The 18,446-nt window shown below is 53.3% G+C and overlaps 1 protein-coding gene and 1 long non-coding RNA gene across 4 annotated transcripts in view; one reads left to right on the top strand and one right to left on the bottom strand.

The window, feature by feature from the left end:
- Positions 1–426: 426 nt before the first annotated feature.
- LOC140388055 (uncharacterized) lies at positions 427–4,582 on the bottom strand. The gene is made up of 2 exons (XR_011934071.1): positions 4,144–4,582; positions 427–861 (listed from the first exon to the last, which is right to left on the bottom strand). It is a non-coding gene; the product is annotated as an uncharacterized lncRNA (long non-coding RNA).
- A 44-nt stretch (positions 4,583–4,626) lies between these two features.
- lrrk2 (leucine-rich repeat kinase 2) overlaps positions 4,627–18,446 on the top strand; it is a 280,959-nt gene continuing 267,139 nt past the window's right edge. For 2 of the 3 annotated variants that reach the window (XM_072471648.1, XM_072471647.1), the window contains exons 1-3: positions 4,627–5,188; positions 5,325–5,410; positions 9,720–9,829. In XM_072471648.1, coding sequence (XP_072327749.1) covers positions 5,053–5,188; positions 5,325–5,410; positions 9,720–9,829 — 332 coding nt within the window. In that variant the 5' untranslated portion in view covers positions 4,627–5,052. The remainder of the gene's footprint in view (positions 5,189–5,324; positions 5,411–9,719; positions 9,830–18,446) is intronic. The other variant, XM_072471650.1, reaches the window with a different exon arrangement.

Raw genomic sequence — 18,446 nt, 5'->3', positions numbered from 1 at the left:
CGGACTCACACCACCCACCATGGTGGACGAAGTAGGTCCCCCCGAAATCGCCCACGTATCGGTGCCGCCTGATCGCTTCTCTGGCCGTCTGTGAGTCCCCCCAGTGAAGGATCCCGCCGCCCCCACCACGGCAGCTGTGGACTGAGTCCGCAGCCGCCACCGGCCGTTCCCGACAGGCTAACCGTGGTTTGAACCACGCTCTCGAGAACTCGGCCAGTTGTCCTTGGAGAATCACAGCGGGGGCCATTGACCCGCGCTGCGTAGACCGCGCGCACTTCACGGCGATTCTCCGGGGCGGCGTTGTGCCGGATTTCAGCGTCAACCCCATTCTCCGTCCCCGCGCCAACCGCGATTTCGGCGCGGAGGCTCGGAGAATCCCGCCCATGTAGTTTCACAAGGGTATTCACATGGGTGTGTAACACAATGTTAGGTTGTTACGTTTCTGTTTATTTTTTGAACAACATGAAAATAGTTTCACACCCTGCCTAATTTGCCTGTTACTTGACAAATAGTTTTCTCACTTGTGATGAAAGGCAAGACAAAACTTAAAGCTGCATTATGGGTGTGTGTGATAGGGATTATAAGCCTTATAATTACTTGTACTTTGGGCTAACAGTATTCATTTAACATAGAAAATGATTAAAAGCAAGCACAAGCATACACTTAGAGTTGCCACTGTGAGTAAATATATTTCTGGAGGTTTCAGCACATGTCCTCATGTCCCAGCCATTAGTCAGCCAGCACGTCCATTCTTGTGACATACTCCATTCCGACACCAATTGGAAATCGCTCATTACACAATTCAATGATATTTGGCTGTCAGTCAAACAGCTCCCCCCTCCATTTTCAATATTTTGATATCTGGCAAAGAGAAATATTCAAAGAAAATTATTATTTTTAATGCCCTTGAGTTTTTCCTCCAGGGTTGCATACAAGACAGGCTAGGAGATTGATCTTCAATTCCTGGAGACGCGCGGCCAATCCTGGAGGGTTGGTAACCCTACATGCATAATTGTTTTGGCCTCAACTACTTTCTGTGGTAGTAAATTCCATAGTCTCGCCACTCTCTGGGTGATGAAATTTCTCATCTAAGTGCCAGCCTTCTGTCTTGCAAGACAATGGTTTGCGCCATGTTGGTCAACTCTATGTTAAGCATCACCTTCTGTGGCTCAGGAGCCCTACTTTAGTATTGCATTCTCTGCCACATTTGTTGCAGAGGAAGAGAGTGGACTGAAAAGCTGCCCATTTTGTTGGCCTCTGTGTTCTTTGGGCCTTCCTCTTGGCTAGCTGAGCTATTGGATTCTGCTCACTTCTACCTATGCCCTTCCAAACAGTCACCCTTCAGAGGTCACGACTGTCAGTGATGATCCCCTATTTGTAAGTGTCATTGCCTGCCGTCTTGACTGCAGATAACATTGTCGCAAAGATATGGACGTCCACGAGGTTGTGACCCAGGGCCAATTCACTATAATTAAGATCTTTGGGTATAGGGCCATCATCCATCCAGCACAGGCGTCATGGGCTTAGCAATAGGCGGAAGAATAGCACTGTAGTTAGCAAGGCTGCCTCAAAGCACCAGGGACTTAGGTTTGAGTTCGACCTTGGGTGATTGTCTGTGAGGAGTTTGCACATTCTTCACGTATCTGCGTGAGTTTCATCAGGGTGCTCTGGTTTCCTCTCAGTCCAAAGATGTGCAGGTTAGGTGAACTGGCTATGCTAAATTGCCCCTTAGTGTCCAAAAGGTTAGGTTGGGTTATGGGGATAGGGCAGGATGTGGGCCTAGGTAGGGTGTTCTTTCGGAGGGTTGGTGTAGACTCCATGGGCCAAATGGCCTTTTTCTGCACAATAGGGATTCTAGGATTCTATGGGTGTATGCTGATGAAAGTAACATTCTTACACACATTTGTAATTTCACTTTTGAGTGGTCAGTTCTTCGTTCTGTGTTACCACTCAAGTTGCCTAACTCGCTCACTTCAGCAGAAGTGTGCCACTCTTCTTGGAAAGTCAGTTTTCTGGAATTCTTTCAAATGTGAATTGTCCCCAAGGCAGGCCAGCTTCCCCTGTTGAGATCTCCTGCCCTTATTAATGGCCAGTGGATACTGAGATCACTTTCGTGATGTCGAAGAAGTTTGTAGAATTTGCAGATGTTTGCTCATTTGTAAAGCTGGGAGAATTGTTTTTTTTTAGAACTCTGAAGACTCACATCCTCATCTCAGAATCAGATGTCTCAATCGTAAGTCTTTCAGTGTGATATTATTACCCAATTTTTCTCATTGATTGAAAAGAAAATCATCCAGTAAATGTATTAGATCAACAAATGTTTAAAAAAATTACCCATGAACATTTCTTGGGCGAGATTCTCCATTTCCCGACGGCGATTTCGTAATTGGCGATCTAGTGGAGAATCCCTTTTTACGACGGCTGTTTGACGCAGGTTTCGCATGTTCCGGCCCCTCCGAAACTGCGTCATCGTGGCACGCGGTGCACACTGTTGGAACGGCCCCAGACCATCACCTAAGGGCCCTCCCTGATGCTCCGACCTCGATGGGCTGAGTTCACGATGGCACGGGAGAGGTGTGGTCCCAGCCATGTGGGAACCCGGCGTGGCAGCTGCGGACTGTGTCCAGCGCGCCATAGTTGGGCGGGAGCCGTGCTGCAGGCCAGGGAGGCTTCCGTGAGGGCTGGGGTGCCTGGTGGGGGGTGGCGAGGGGCTATCCAGGGGGCCACTATCTGGCAGGTCGGGTCTGCGCACGGCCAGCGGACCGTTGTATGGTGCGACCGCTGCAGGTCGTCACCGTGCGCATGTGCGGCTACGGGCCTGGCAATTCTCCGGCCGTTTATTTTGTGGAGGCCGGGTGTTTTACGTGGCGTGGCAGCTAGCCCCTCACTGGTCGCAGTTCGGTGAGGGGGTGGCGCTGATTTTTTTCCACGTAAAACGCCACAGACCCTCCGCACTTAGCCTCAGAATCGGGGAATATGGCCCTCATCTTCTCAAAGCATTTTGTTGCATCAACTTTGGTCAAACTTCAGTGTTAACTCATCAAAGTCTGTGAGAAACTGCACTCTCCTCCACGATGATTTGTTGGTGTTATAGGAAGGGAGTCCGAGTAGTTTCAGCTTGTGTTTTCCATTTAGGTGGACTTGTGCCACTTAACTAAACAATACCCTTATGAGGACAGTCTGGACCTCCCAAGCCACAACATACACCACTGCTGTAGCCATGGTCAAATTGACTTCCACCTCTTTCACTTCACATTACTCCTCCTGAAGTGGACAGTCAATGCAGTCCTCACACTGCTTAAGGAAAGCAAAATAAGTGCACCCATACTGATTTGATCTGACAGATAGATCCTGGAGACATGCAAACCTCTAGTGAAAGTAAACTTCAATGTGGTGAAAATCACCTTCAAAGTAGTAGATCTAATCGGCAAAGTATTGGAAATCATCTCCAAAGTCGTGAAAGCACACACAGCGCAACTATCAAAACAACAATCCTTCCACAAAGGCAAGGAGGTAGTTGTGAGGCCTCAGTTCTTAAGAAGGGGTGTGCCTCTCAACTCCTTGCCTTCACTGGCGAGTTCCAGGAAGCACAGGAAACCCGTACACCAGCAGTTAGTTAAAAGTCCGTGAGATTAGCTGTGAATGAGGTATTGACACATTTAAGTTGACAGCCCACCTCTCCCCAGGGGGTTTCTTACACACAGCCGGATACACGCTGCTGCTAAACGTGGAACCAGCGGTCCTGCCGCGCTCTCAATGTCAGTGTTTTTAGCAATTATTTACTATAAAATCCACATGCTCTTTGAAATTAAAACTTCTCGCACGCGATTCAAGATTCTATTTTATCTTCTCTTTCACATTACCGATAAACAAACCATGCGCTGTTAGGGATTTGTTTTTTTTGTTTGGGGGGGGGGGGACCTTGATAGTCATGTGTATGTGACTCATATTTCTGCTTCACTCATATGCAGCCCACTCTGATTTTGGCACATGTATCCAATTCCAGCCCCAAATGTACCACTTACCTAACATGTTTTTTCTAAATCAGAAAATTGGTAACTTTCTCTCAACTCTACAGAGATGAACCGTTTGGACTGTAAATGACACGTTTAAAAAAGCAACAAATTGAATTTTACAGAGCACCTCTTATGGCCTCAGGCCCTCCCAAAGCGCTTCATGACCACTTTTTATGAAGTGTGGTCAGTGTTGATATGCAGCAGATGATGACAATCTGTCCGAAGGTGATGTTGATGGCGGGTAAACACCGGCCAGGACTTGGGGCTCTTTTTGATGTAATGCCATGCGGTCGTCTTCTAGGTCCAACGCCTTAGCTCAACGCCTCAGTTGCTGCTCATTACTGCACTGGAACTTCAGCCTGGGTTATGTGCTCAATGCTCAAATCAAAATTTGTAATCAATTGTAAGGGGGGGGGGGGGGGGAAGAGAGATAACGGAAACCAGGAAGGCAGAGAGGTGACACTGAAATCCAGCGTTGGACATGACGATTTCCTTCTGGTGTCAGACCTGGACGAGGCGCGTTTCTAACCAAAAATACTCTATTGCAGAATAAGGTGCCAGGCAAGTGAATGGTAAATGGGGGGGGGGGGGGGGGGATAAAGTAAAATCCATAGCAGTGATACGTCTGTGGGCTGTTTTTTTGGCAGTGCCAAAACTTTCTTCGCTGGCCGCGGCCCAAGGAGAGGGAGTGCCTTCTCTCTCTCTCTCTCTCTCTTTGGCGAGCCTGCCTTTTGAGGCCGCTTTTGGACTTCTCAACAACACCAACGCGGATTTCACTTTCCCAAACAAACGGAGCTGATGGAACACAAATCCGAGAAGGGCGCTGCCCCGGCGATTGAAAAACTTTGGTAACTCTGAAAGATTGTCCCTCCCTCCCACTCGCTTCAGCCCCAGTGTCAAACCGCAGCCAGCTTGCAGGCGGAGGAAGTCAGGCGACGCCGGTTAAAGGCTGGCCCCTGTCACAGGCCGGCCAGATGCTCCTCCTGCCCGCGTTCGAGCATGAGAAGTGGCCGACACTGAGAAGCGACGACTAACCATGGCGAACTCGGAGCAGCAGGAAGAAACGCTGAAAAAGCTCATCGTCCGCCTCCAGAACGTCGAGCAGGGGAAAGAGGTCAGAGCTTTGGTTCAGATTTTGGACGACTTGACTCTCCTCACCACCGTTCAGAATGGTAAGCGGGCTCGGGTCTGAGAGTTTTGTTTATGTGCACACATGTGTCGATATATATAGATATATTTAAAATAATGAATCCTCTATCGGAAGACAGTGTGTTGATGCCCACTCCTGATTGTTTACACTTCACACAGCCTCGACTTTATTCAGAAATAAGAACGTCCACATGCCGTTGCTGCTGATTCTGGAATCGTTTGCCGATGTCCCCACCATCCAGCAGGTAAGCCCTTGCCGTCTTTTATAATTTTTATGACCTACTTTCTATCCACCTCAAGTTAAAGACGCCGCCGACTGGCAGTGGTGAAGAGTTAAATAGTTTTGTTTTGGTCCAGTTCTGTTCGGCATCCCAAGGTTTTCTTTTTACGAGTTTGTAACCCTGCCGTTTGGGTTTCAATCTTTAATTAAGCAAAATCTTCACGTGAATGGTTGCATGTACCGGAGTCCACAACTTTAAAAGTGACTTGGACTATGTTGACGTACTGGCATGTCACTTTTGCGTGTCATTGAAAATGAAGCGGGTCCCTTCGTGTCCGTCCCCCAACACCTTTTAAAGTTCGCTTTTAAAGTTCGCTAACTATTTTCCCTGAACAACCTGTGTGTGTCTCAAATGGGAAATTAATGTCTCCTTGCCAAAATAGCCTGGACTCGATGTAGATCATGTTTGTTACTGTCACTCCTCCATCGAGGCAAGAAGTTCTGAGAATACTTCAATAGACTTGTAAGTTATATTGCAGGCACTCTGCACCTGACAACACTTGAACTTGAGAACTCTGCATATGACACAATGCAGACAGCAATATTAATTGGCCTAGGTGCTGTAAATTACCTGCTGATTAGGAAACTCCTGAAGCGGTTTATTTGCTCCGTTCCATTGATATGATTCAAATAAAAGAGCAGGAAACTACCTGAGGTTAATTGATTAAGAAAACAACATATTGGTAGAACCTGCAAAACAAACATAATTTGAGGCTATCTCTTTTACTTTATCTGCACGTTCTCCCGTGTCTTTATTGTCACAAGTGGGCTTATATTAACACTGCAATGAAGTTACTGTGAAAAGCCTCCAGTAAGTAGCCATATTCCGGCGCCTGTTCGGGTACACAGCGGGAGAATTCAGAATGTCCAAATTACCTAACAACACATCTTTTGGGGTTTGTAGGAAACCAGAGCACCCGGAGGAAACCCACGCAGACACAGGGAGAGCAAGCAGACTCCGCTCAGACTGTGACCCAAGCCGGGAATCAAACCTGGACCCTGGCGCTGTGAAGCAACAGTGCTAACCACTGTGCTACCGTGCCGCCCAACTTCATTGCAGTGTTAATGAAATGAATGAAATGAAAATCGCTTATTGTCACAAGTAGGCATCAAATGAAGTTACTGTGAAAAGCCCCTAGTCGCCACATTCCGGCGCCTGTTCGGGGAGGCTGTTACGGGAATGTAAGCTTACTCGTGACAATAATAAAAGATTATTATCATTATGTTTCCCCTCACTTGGAGAGGTGGCAACAAACCCACATTTATTGTGGTACTGGAGCCAGATTTCGGCCAAACCAGATATGGTTTACTTTCCCTGAAAGGCAATAGTGAACTATTTGGATTGTTACAACAATCTGGCAATGTTATGATCATGCCTGTGCACAAGATACCAGAAGATGCAACGTTCAAATAGTCATTTGATCGTACAGAACTCGAGTATTGCTGAAAAAAGAGACATCCTGTTGAAATTTTCAAATTGCTCTGAACAAAGAACAAAGAAAAGTACAGCGCAGGAACAGGCCCTTCGGCCCTCCAAGCCCGTGCCGACCATGCTGCCCGACTAAACTACAATCTTCTACACTTCCTGGGTCCGTATCCCTCTATTCCCATCCTATTCATGTATTTGTCAAGATGCCCCTTAAATGTCACTATCGCCCCTGCTTCCACCACCTCCTCCGGCAGCGAGTTCCAGGCACCCACTACCCTCTGTGTAAAAAATGATCAGGTCAGATGCAAGAATGCCAAATTTCAACAACAATTTGTACTGCGCAAGCAAAAGGTTCTGATTAGTTGGCAAATTGACTTATGAGGTGTTGCCATGGAGAATGCACCAAGAAACTATTGTCTCCTACGCTCTTGTTGAACTAATAAAAGGGGCAATATCCGATCATGCCCTGTTCCCTGCTGTGGCCAGGTCCCTGTGTGTCCCTATGTAGCTTCTAACAAGCATAAGTGAACCACATTGCGAGTTTGACTGATTATCTTAAATTGCCTGTTAGGGTAATTGTTAACACAGGCTGGAATTCTCTGGCCGTTGGGATTCTCTTTTCCTGCGCGCAGAGACCCCCGCCTGTGTGTTTCCGGGTAACGTGAGGTGGATTCAATGGGAAATCCCACTGACAAGCAGTGTGAAGGGAGAATCCCACCACCAGTGAATGGTTCCCCTTCGAGAAACACGCGGCTGGGGAACCGGAGAATCCTGCCTACATTTGGGATTATTTGGCAAGTATTGTCCAATCGCGGAATCATATGAGTTTTGCAAGTACAGATTGATTGAGTATGATCAGCACTCTGCTTATTGCAAACAGCCAGAAGGAGGTGCTCAGATTTGCATGTTTGGATTCTTATATCTCCACTTGCTATAAGATTGGCCTCATTGGCAATCGTGTAAATAGGGCCTGAGTCTTTTGCTTACCATGGAAGCTTGACACTGAAATAGGGCTCATCAAAGCTATCATCTGGAACAATGGCTACCCCAATCAGATCATTGTTTCCCATGTGTTATGCATAACAAATGGACATAAGGATCTGAAAAGTGGCAAGTTTAACACAAATTTTCCTGGAAGGACCAGGGACTGGATTCTCCGCACCCCCGCGCCAAAATCGCGGCCTGCGCAGGGCTGGTGAATTCTTGTTCCTGCAAGAAATCGGGACCGGCGCCAGTTCACCGATTCTGCAGGCCCCAAAAAGGCTGCCTGTGATTACCTGGGGCCATTGCCAGAGGCCCGCTCAGCCATTCTCCGCCCCCGACTGGCCGAAGTCCCGACAGCGTGGAACTAATGTGCTCCAGCCAGTCGGGATACTCGCGTGGCGGCTGCGAACACAGTCCACGGCTGCCCTGGTCGGGGGTGGGCCGTTCGGAGGCAGGGGTGCCTTATAGGGAGCCTGGGAATGCTTGTACGGAGGTTGAGGGTCGGACGCGCGACCGATCGGGGGGGGGGGTCTCTTTTTTGGGTCTAGCTCCGCGGTCCGAGTCCGGCATGGAGCACGACATGGCCGATGGAGGCCGCCGCCGCGTGCAAGCATGGCCTCCAACCTGGAAGTACGGTGGCCCGTAAATGCAGCAAAAGCTGCGAGATCTACTCCGGGCCCCTGCTAGATCCCTGCAGCGCTGGGAATTTGTGTCCTTTGATCCAAGTTTTTCTGCCGTAAAACTCTACCGTTTTGACGCCGGTGTGGGGACATAGTCCTAATAATGGAGAATCCAGCCCCAAGTATCTCAAAAATTTGAGCGACAGGTGAAGGCAGCCCTGTTATTCTGATACTATGCACTGGCAACATGAATGGTATTTTCCGTGAACAGGATGTTGCCCTCAAGCCAAAAAGATATTTTGCTTACCAAACAACTGAGTAATGTGGTCAATAAATTTCAGTATCCATGCAATACTTGGCTCATAGGTCATACATCCCAACAACTGGCAGATTGCATCAAACAGGACCCAAATGTAACATCTCATTTGAAAGATGGCACCTCTGTGCTCGCCAACAAATACATATCTTGCTAACTACGCACTCTTTCACTTTTTTGCCTTTGACAAGAAAATATAAGAAGCCTTTTCTGGATTTAGTTATCTAGTGATAAAAGTACAAGCACTTAAACTTTGCTTGTTGACTTCCATAGCTACTGCCAATCTGTTGCGCAAATTGAGCATAAGGAATGTTGGGAGGGGGCCTTCAGAATGTGTTCACTCCTCAATTTTCTTCCCAAATTGTTCAGTATATCTGTTCTTTCCTTGGGGCAGCCAGCAATCTAAGGGTTATGCTGTTAAATAAGAAACCAAATTTTATGGAGGAGCAGTTTTTAATACAAAATGCTGCAATTTTGTTCTGAAATGAGTCAAGAGCCAACATCTGGATTGCCAAGGTTAAACTGGAAGAGGCATTTTTTTCTTATTTTCTTATAAGTTGTATTTAAACCACCTGGATGTATTTTACATATTTTAAAAAGGGCTTCTTGGAGCCTGTCCTGACAAAGATTTCAGACTTGCTTTTAATTAAAGTGTAAAAGAAATATAGCCCTCTTGGATACTTGAATGCCATGGCCTTTTATCTTTTTCATGATCCAAAATGTGTTCTACCAAATCTCTCGGAGAAGTTTGTTATGAAGTTTTCCATTGTGCCAAAGTTATTGTTCAATTATTGTGTATTTCTGTTAAAGGATAGGTTTGAAATTGTACTGTGAACAAAGGATAAAGTGAACAGGAACAAATGTATGTTAATGTTACTCAAGGTAATGATCTCCATTGGATGTTTTTCTTCCTTACTTTGTTCAGGCAGGTTGGTTTTTACTCTGTAAACTGCTGGAGCTGTGTCCAGAGATAATTAACAAATTGGCTACGCCCCAAGATATGGGAAAGGATTGGGATGTTCTCGGAGTGCATCAGTAAGTATTTTCTCAATTCATATGGCAGGATGAAATGTGTGTGAAATAATTCCAACATATTTTGACTTGACCAGATTCTAAAAATAAATTTGCAGTAGAACAGAAAGGCTTTCACTTTCTATTTGAATAGTGCTTCATGATTTTTAAAATGGGTGGAATTGCAGTGTGACAAATTAGACAGGTAGTATCCATTTTAAAATTTGGACATAGGGGGCAAAATTCTCCCCCAACGGCGCGATGTCCGCCGACTGGCGCCAACAACGGCGCCAATCAGACGGGCATCGCGCCGGCCCAAAGGTGCGGAATGCTCCGCATCTTTGGGGGCCGAGCCCCAGCATTGAGGGGCTAGGCCGACGCCGGAGGGATTTCCGCCCCGCCAGCAGGCGGAAATGGCGTTTGTTGCCCCGCCAGCTGGCAGAAATGGCGTTTGTTGCCCCGCCAGCTGGCGGAAATGGCGTTTGTTGCCCCGCCAGCTGGCGGAAATGGCATTTGTTGCCCCGCCAGCTGGCGGAAATGGCGTTTGGTGCCCCGCCAGCTGGCGCGGAAATGCGGCGCATGCGTGGGAGCGTCAGCGGCCGCCGACAGTTTCCCGCGCATGCGCAGTGGGGAGAGTCACTTCCTCCTCCGCCATGGTGGAGACCGTGGCGGAGGCGGAAGGGAAAGAGTGCCCCGACGGCACAGGCCCGCCCGCGGATCGGTGGGCCCTGATCGCGGGCCAGGCCACCATGGGGGCACCCCCCGGGGTCAGATCGCCCCGCGCCCCCCCCCCAGGACCCCGGAGCACGCCCACGCCGCCTGGTCCCGCCGGTAAATACCAGCTTTGATTTACGCCGGCGGGACAGGCAATTTCTGGACGGGACTTCGGCCCACCCGGGCCGGAGAATTGAGCGGGGGGGTCCTGCCAACCAGCACAGCCCGATTCCCGCCCCCGCCCAATCTCCGGTACCGGAGACTTCGGCGGGGGCGGTATTCACGGCGGCCAACGGCCATTTTCCGACCCGGCGGGGGGTCGGAGAATGACGCCCCTCGTTCTATAAAGAAAATATAAGGACATAAGAAATGGTCAGGACATAAGAAATAGGGAGCTGGAGGTTCTCATTTGACCCTTCCAGACTACACCACCATTCAACAAGGTCATGGCTGAACTACCTCTACTCCACCTTTCTGTTCTATTTCCATATCCCTCAATTCCCTTTATATCCAAAAAAACAAAAATCTATTAAACTTTGTTCTGAATATACTACTCTATTAACTATCTGGTGGACTATGAGTGGATTTCACCTCACTCGTAGTCCTAAGTGCCAACCCCTTATTCTGATATTGTGACACTAGAGGAGAATTCTCCTCCCCATTTTCAGTGGGCAGAAGTGGCGGCAAAGGTGGGAATTGAGGGGGAGTCCCAAAATGACTTTTCCACCGGTGGTATTTCCCTACTCAATTGTCTCTCCCGACCTCTGCCAAGGATGTAATGGGGTCCCTCCTGTTGTGCCTAAACCACAGTGTGTTTTAACCCGTATACGGTGGACAAATGACTACAAGTCGGTTTCATGAAACAATCAATATTTATTCACCAACACACAATTGTTAAGATTAGTCAATCACGCACACATACAACATAAGTTAAACTACAAAGCAAGTTCGCACAAGACCTTAACTTCAAGTAACCTACAAGTACCGGACAGATAAAAGGCCTTTATCTGTGACCCACAGTCTTGCAGTCCTCGATGGTTGGTTGTTGGTCTTCCTCGTTCTTGGCTCTGGTCTTCCTTCTGTTGGTGGCATGGATTGTCTTCCTCTTCGGCCGGTGAAGGGTCATAGCTGGTTGTTGCTGTACAGAGAGAGATTGAGGGGTTGCACAGCACCGTTTATCCCTGGGAATTTCGTGCCCGTTTGGGCGGCCCCAGGTGGACTACCAATAAATCGATCAGGGCTCGATCACCCTGATCGATAAGTCCAAGCAAGGTCCGCCACCTTGATGCCCTTACCACCCATGTCTGTTAAGAGTCCGAGGCCTCCCAACAGCCAGCGGGAGATAGAGGAGCAGATAGGTAGACAGATTTTGAAAAGGAGTGAAAGAAACAGGGTTGTTGTGATGGGAGACTTTGGATGGGATCCTCCGATATTGAGGCAGAGTGTCCGCGCCGCTGTGAACGCTGCCACATTTCACGATGTCCCAAAACGGCCGTGGGCACAATCAATTCAGGCCCCGAAAAGGGATATCGCACAACGCCCGGCTAACGCCGCATAGTTTAAAGTGCGCGATCCGCACACAGGACCCGAAGGATAGAGATGGCTGAGCCCCGCCGCTCCCAGGTTCCGGGACAGTGATCTAGAGATGCTATTAGACGCAGTAGAAGAGCGCAGGGCATCCTGTGCCCATGACGGGGGCACCGGCACCCGTCCAGCACTGTGAAGCGCGGCTGGCGTGAAGTGGGCACCGCGGTTAGCGCTGTGGGGCACACCCCCGCTCTGGAGACCAGTGCCGGTAGAAGCTCCACGACCTCATGAGGGCTGCCAGGGTAAGTACCCAGAGAGTTCCCCCGGGCCACACTTTTTCCCCCCCCCCCATGTTTCGCGGGAACCACCCCCCGCGTTGCACCCGACCCATGGGCAACACCCCCCCCCCCCCCTTGAGAGCTGCCATGGTGTGGTGCCCAGTGTCCCCCACCCAGTCATAATGTTGCCAACATCTGCGCGTCTTGATGCTGGCTGTGATGCTTCCCCCCCCCCGCAGGGCAAGACAGCTCACAACCACCATGAGCGTGCAAGAACCGGAGGGGGATCACCTGAGCTGCACCCCCTCACCATCCGTGAGCAGAGTCCTCTGGACCTCGCTGGGGGAGCCGCCACTCGGGAGGTAGTGCCATGCCAGATTGGAGGCGCAGGACCAAGTGAGACTCCCCTGCCTGGCTACACTCCCGCAGCCCGTCACCTCCCTCCACCCTCACACTGCACCTCCTACCAGTGCCCCCAAATCCCCCCCTCTCAACCCATCCCCTGACACATACCCCTCCACCCCTACCCCCTTCACACTCCAACCCCTCACACTGCCCCCTCCACCCCCTCACACCCGACTCCGCGTGTCGAACGATACATGCCTTACTGTATTCTCCAGGGCCAGGAGCCAGTCCAGGGACGTCTCTGACATGCCCCCGCCGTCCAGCTCCAAGCTCATCCGCCCACAGGGACGCATGGCAGAGAGGGGCAGGAAGATGGACAGGAGGGCGTCTTCTGAGGCCGGGGCACTGGAGGGGCGCACAGAGGACAGACAGAGACGACACTGACGAACACAGGACCGACAGTCAGGACACTGATGGCCGTGAGACGGATGAGGCGAGGGCTGCGGGCCAGGACAGTGACGGAGAGAGGACAGGGACTCTGGACAGTGCCGCACAGAGGACGGCCAGGCAGACGATGGACAGACCGGACACGGCACCTAACATGGTCCACGGACTACGTGCATCAGTCCAAGGATCGACCCAGGAGACCCCAGACCTGGGGACAGATGAGGACCTCGGGTTTGCATCACTTCTGTCACCCACAACATCCACCATCGCAGATACGCTCACCTCGGCTGGCCATTTTAGTGATGAGGCTTCTGGGTCACTGACTGGTGCGCACCACACAGCCGAACCGGTACAGCAGTGGAGGTAGGAGCAGCCAAGGGGCTGGATGGTCGGAGGACAGACCAGCCCCAGCACCCAACTGCCGCCCAGACGGTCCCCGGGTTCCTGGACTTACCCGACCCACCCACAGACCTGATGCGTTTGGAAACCCAGGGAATGGACAACGGGATGACGGCCGTCTTCCAGCATCTGCAGACGCAGCTGGAGGAGTCCATCCGCGTCCAGGAGCAAGGAGTGGTGCCGGTCATGGCTGCCACGCAGGCCGTCACCGCACGGGTGGCGTCCGCGGTGGAGGCAATGGTTTTGGCCATGGGTCAGGTTCTGCCAGGCATGGGGCTTCATGTGCAGGCGTCATCCATGGCCCAGGAGAGGGCTGCCCTCTCACAGGCAGCCATGTGCCAGAGCCAACTGGACATTGCCGCTGCGCTCCGGGGTCTGGCCCAGTCTTAGCAGGCCATCGCTGGGAGCATCGGCTGCCTTGCGCATGTGCTGGATGGCGTCGTACAGTCACAACGGGAGGTTGCACAGTCCCTGACAGGGATGTCGCACTCCCTGAGCTCCGTCGCTGCGAACGTTCAGACCCTGGTCGATGCCTCAGCGGGCCTCCAGGACTGGCAACGCCAGGTGTCAGTGGCGCAATGGCGCTTGTCTCCGCTTGCACCACCGTTCCATAGTGAGGCCCGGGGACCACCGGGCTCCCTGAGGGAGGAGGTGGTTCTGGGGCCCGTCCCGGTAACACCAGCAAAGGAGGTCCCGGAATACTCGGACTCTCCCCGTACCGTCCCTGGTACATCTGGTGGGCAGCGGGCAGGACAGGGTGACACCACGCCACCCAGCACACCCGCCGAGCAGCCTGGCCCATCGAAGCCGGGCCGTCCCAGGAAACGCGCGCCGACGGGGAGCCACGTTGCAGGGCAGGAGTCTCAGCAGTCCGCCTCCACTCCTGCTGCACCGTCTGGGGAAACGCCAAAGTGTAGTGGTAGGGCTCGTAAGGCAAAGAAGCTAGACATGTAGTAGGTTGGCACGGGTGCAGGACACAGCTTAGTTCTAGGGGCTAGGGCACTTGTCTGTGAATGTCATGAATAAAGTCACTGTTACACAAAACCTAGATGACTCTGTGCTATGTTTGGTGCCTGAGGGGTCATGAGGGGGACCGAGTGGGGCTGGGGTCGAAGTTCGCTACAACGGTGATGCCGGGTGTGTGTGTCTCCACCGCCCCCAAACCCTGTCATCCTCGGCACACCGACGCCAGCTACTCCACATGGGCATGTGATGGCGTGTCCGTGATGCATACAGGGACCTCCGAGGTGGAGGATTTAGCTATGGCTAAGAGTCAGACATTGTCTAACGATCCGGAGCTCACAGCTCATCGCAGAGCGGGTTGTCATCACTCAACATGGCACTGATCACACCCGCTTACACAAGCAACTGTGTGATACCATCCCGTTGTGCCGCAGGTGTAAGTTGCTGTGAAAGTGGTGGTGTGGGTGCTAGGGTTGTCGGATAGTGCAGGAGTTGGGGGGGATGCTGGGTGGTGCGTTTGTGCGGAATGGTGCTGCAAGTGCCTTGCTCAGCGATGCCCTCCCCCTAGTTCGTGAAACGTGCTGCGATCAACGCCTCGCATGCTCGCTTTCCAAGCTGGTGGCGTTGTGCAGCCTCCCGGCCATATGCAGCCCCCAGGTCGTGTCTGTGCACCCCCCCCCCCCCCCCCCGCCCCATCCTCCTGCTCCTCCTCCTCCTCTTCCTCATGTGCAAACGCGTCGCTGTCATTGGGCTTCCCTGTCCCTCCTCCTCCAGGACATCACCCCTCTGCTGGGCAATGTTGTGTAGCACACAGCAGACAACAAATATGCGGCCGACCCTCTCGTAATCGTACTGCAGGGCACCTCCAGAGCGGTCCAGGCACCTGAATCGCATCTTCAAGAGACTGAAGCACCTCTCCACAACACCCCTGGTTGCTGCATGGGCCTCATTGTAGCGGGTCTCCGCATTGGTCTGTGGCCTCCGTACAGGCGGCATCAGCCATGATCGCAACGGGTAACCACTGTCACCCAGCAACCAGCCCTTCAGCCAAGGAGGGGGGGTGTCCCTCGAACATTGCGGGGTGTACGATTGCGCCAGTATAAGGGCATCATGCATACTGCCGGGGTACTGGGCGCACACGTGCATGATCGACCACCTGAATGTTCATAGACTAGGTCCCCTTTCTGTTCCTGAAAACGTCCCTGTTCTCCGAGGCTGGGCGCATGGCGACGTGCACCCCATCAATCACACCCTGGACCATCGGTATCCCGGCCATGGTGGTGAATCCCGCTGCCCAGCCATCCTGGTGTGCACGGTCCTCCAGAAACTGTATGTACCTGTCGGCGATGGCTTACAGGGCGTCGGTCACGGCTCGGATGCACCGGTGCACCGATGCCTGTGAGATCCCGGATAGGTCCCCGCTCGGCGCCTGGAACGAACCCGTCGCGAGGAAATTGAGGGCGACCGTCACCTTGACGGACACCGGGATCGCATGTCCTCCCCCGTTCCACGTGGTGCCAGGTGCGCCATGAGGTGGCATATATGTGCTGCGGACTCCCTACTCAATCGGAGTCTCCTCCTGCATGCTCTGTCCGGCAGGTCCTCGAACGACATGCGGTCACGGTAGACTCGAGGCCTCATGGGGTGCCTCTGGCGCCTTGGCACCACCACCTGCTGCTCCTCCTCCCCTTGCGCCCCATCAAGATGAGAATCCTCATCCTGTGCATCCACGATGATGTGGTGGTCATTGTCCCCCTCCGCCTCCTCCTGCACATGTTGGGCGTGCGGGCCTGCAGTCTCAGCGGCAGGCACGGGGCCCTCTGCAGTACTCCCTCTGCTGCAGCCGCCGCTGATGCTGCCAGATGGCCACCTGCAGGGCAGCGGCTCCCGCTGCCAGATGTCCACCTGCAGGGCAGCGGCTCCCGCCACGGTGGCAAACATAGCTGGCTGGTGCGCAAACATGACGATCTGCAAGAGGGGCGGGGAGGGATCTGCAAGAGGGGGTGGGGGGGGGAAGGAGGAGGAGAAACAACACGGTTAACGATGGCGCTTGGACATCTCGACAGCCAGGTGCCATGGGATACATGCGTGCCCCGGTTGCCTGGTCTCGCTGCAGACACGCAGGCACCTGACGCCTGCCCACAGTCTCCGTCCACCGGCCAGTTCACCCCGTCCCTCCTCATTGCTGCGCCAGTGGCCTTTGGCAATCAGCATGACTTCAACTTGCGAGCGTGTCTTCGCCACCGTCCTGCCATGGTAGGCCGGCTGGCATGTCGCTCCCGCGGATAACCCTCCCCAACCTCCACCACGGGCATGACTGCTTCCTTCCCCAACCACTTCCTCCTTTCCCCCCTCAACCGCCCCCCCCCCCCACCCCCCACGGGCCTGACTGCATCCTACCCCTCCCCCTCCTCCCTCTTTCTCTCCCCCCCTCACCCGACCTCCCTCCACGGGCATGGCGGAATCCTGCCCCCCCCCCCCCAAGCATGGCGGCACCCTTCCCCAATAACCCTCCCCCTGCCAGCACCGGCCATGGATGCCAAAACTCCGGGAACGCCGGCCGCTCACCGCCAGTATAAGGGCATCATGCATACTGCCGGGGTACTGGGCGCACACGTGCATGATCGACCACCTGAATGTTCATAGACTAGGTCCCCTTTCTGTTCCTGAAAACTTCCCTGTTCTCCGAGGCTGGGCGCATGGCGACGTGCACCCCATCAATCACACCCTGGACCATCGGTATCCCGGCCATGGTGGTGAATCCCGCTGCCCAGCCATCCTGGTGTGCACGGTCCTCCAGAAACTGTATGTACCTGTCGGCGATGGCTTACAGGGCGTCGGTCACGGCTCGGATGCACCGGTGCACCGATGCCTGTGAGATCCCGGATAGGTCCCCGCTCGGCGCCTGGAACGAACCCGTCGCGAGGAAATTGAGGGCGGCCGTCACCTTGACGGACACCGGGATCGCATGTCCTCCCCCGTTCCACGTGGTGCCAGGTGCGCCATGAGGTGGCATATATGTGCTGCGGACTCCCTACTCAATCGGAGTCTCCTCCTGCATGCTCTGTCCGGCAGGTCCTCGAACGACATGCGGTCACGGTAGACTCGAGGCCTCATGGGGTGCCTCTGGCGCCTTGGCACCACCACCTGCTGCTCCTCCTCCCCTTGCGCCCCATCAAGATGAGAATCCTCATCCTGTGCATCCACGACGATGTGGTGGTCATTGTCCCCCTCCGCCTCCTCCTGCACATGTTGGGCGTGTGGGCCTGCAGTCTCAGCGGCAGGCACGGGGCCCTCTGCAGCACTCCCTCTGCTGCAGCCGCCGCTGATGCTGCCAGATGGCCACCTGCAGGGCAGCGGCTCCCGCTGCCAGATGTCCACCTGCAGGGCAGCGGCTCCCGCCACGGTGGCAAACATAGCTGGCTGGTGCGCAAACATGACGATCTGCAAGAGGGGCGGGGAGGGATCTGCAAGAGGGGGTGGGGGGGGGAGGAGGAGGAGAAACAACACGGTTAACGATGGCGCTTGGACATCTCGACAGCCAGGTGCCATGGGATACATGCGTGCCCCGGTTGCCTGGTCTCGCTGCAGACACGCAGGCACCTGACGCCTGCCCACAGTCTCCGTCCACCGGCCAGTTCACCCCGTCCCTCCTCATTGCTGCGCCAGTGGCCTTTGGCAATCAGCATGACTTCAACTTGCGAGCGTGTCTTCGCCACCGTCCTGCCATAGTAGGCCGGCTGGCATGTCGCTCCCGCGGATAACCCTCCCCAACCTCCACCACGGGCATGACTGCTTCCTTCCCCAACCACTTCCTCCTTTCCCCCCTCAACCGCCCCCCCACCCCCCACGGGCCTGACTGCATCCTACCCCTCCCCCTCCTCCCTCTTTCTCTCCCCCCCCCCCCCCTCACCCGACCTCCCTCCACGGGCATGGCGGAATCCTGGCCCCCCCCAAGCATGGCGGCA

The sequence above is a fragment of the Scyliorhinus torazame genome, chromosome 13 (genome assembly GCF_047496885.1).
Source record: "Scyliorhinus torazame isolate Kashiwa2021f chromosome 13, sScyTor2.1, whole genome shotgun sequence".
Classification (NCBI taxonomy): domain Eukaryota; kingdom Metazoa; phylum Chordata; class Chondrichthyes; order Carcharhiniformes; family Scyliorhinidae; genus Scyliorhinus; species Scyliorhinus torazame.
The sequence above is the reverse complement of the archived record's forward strand: the minus strand, read 5'-3'. Positions and strand labels throughout refer to the sequence as shown.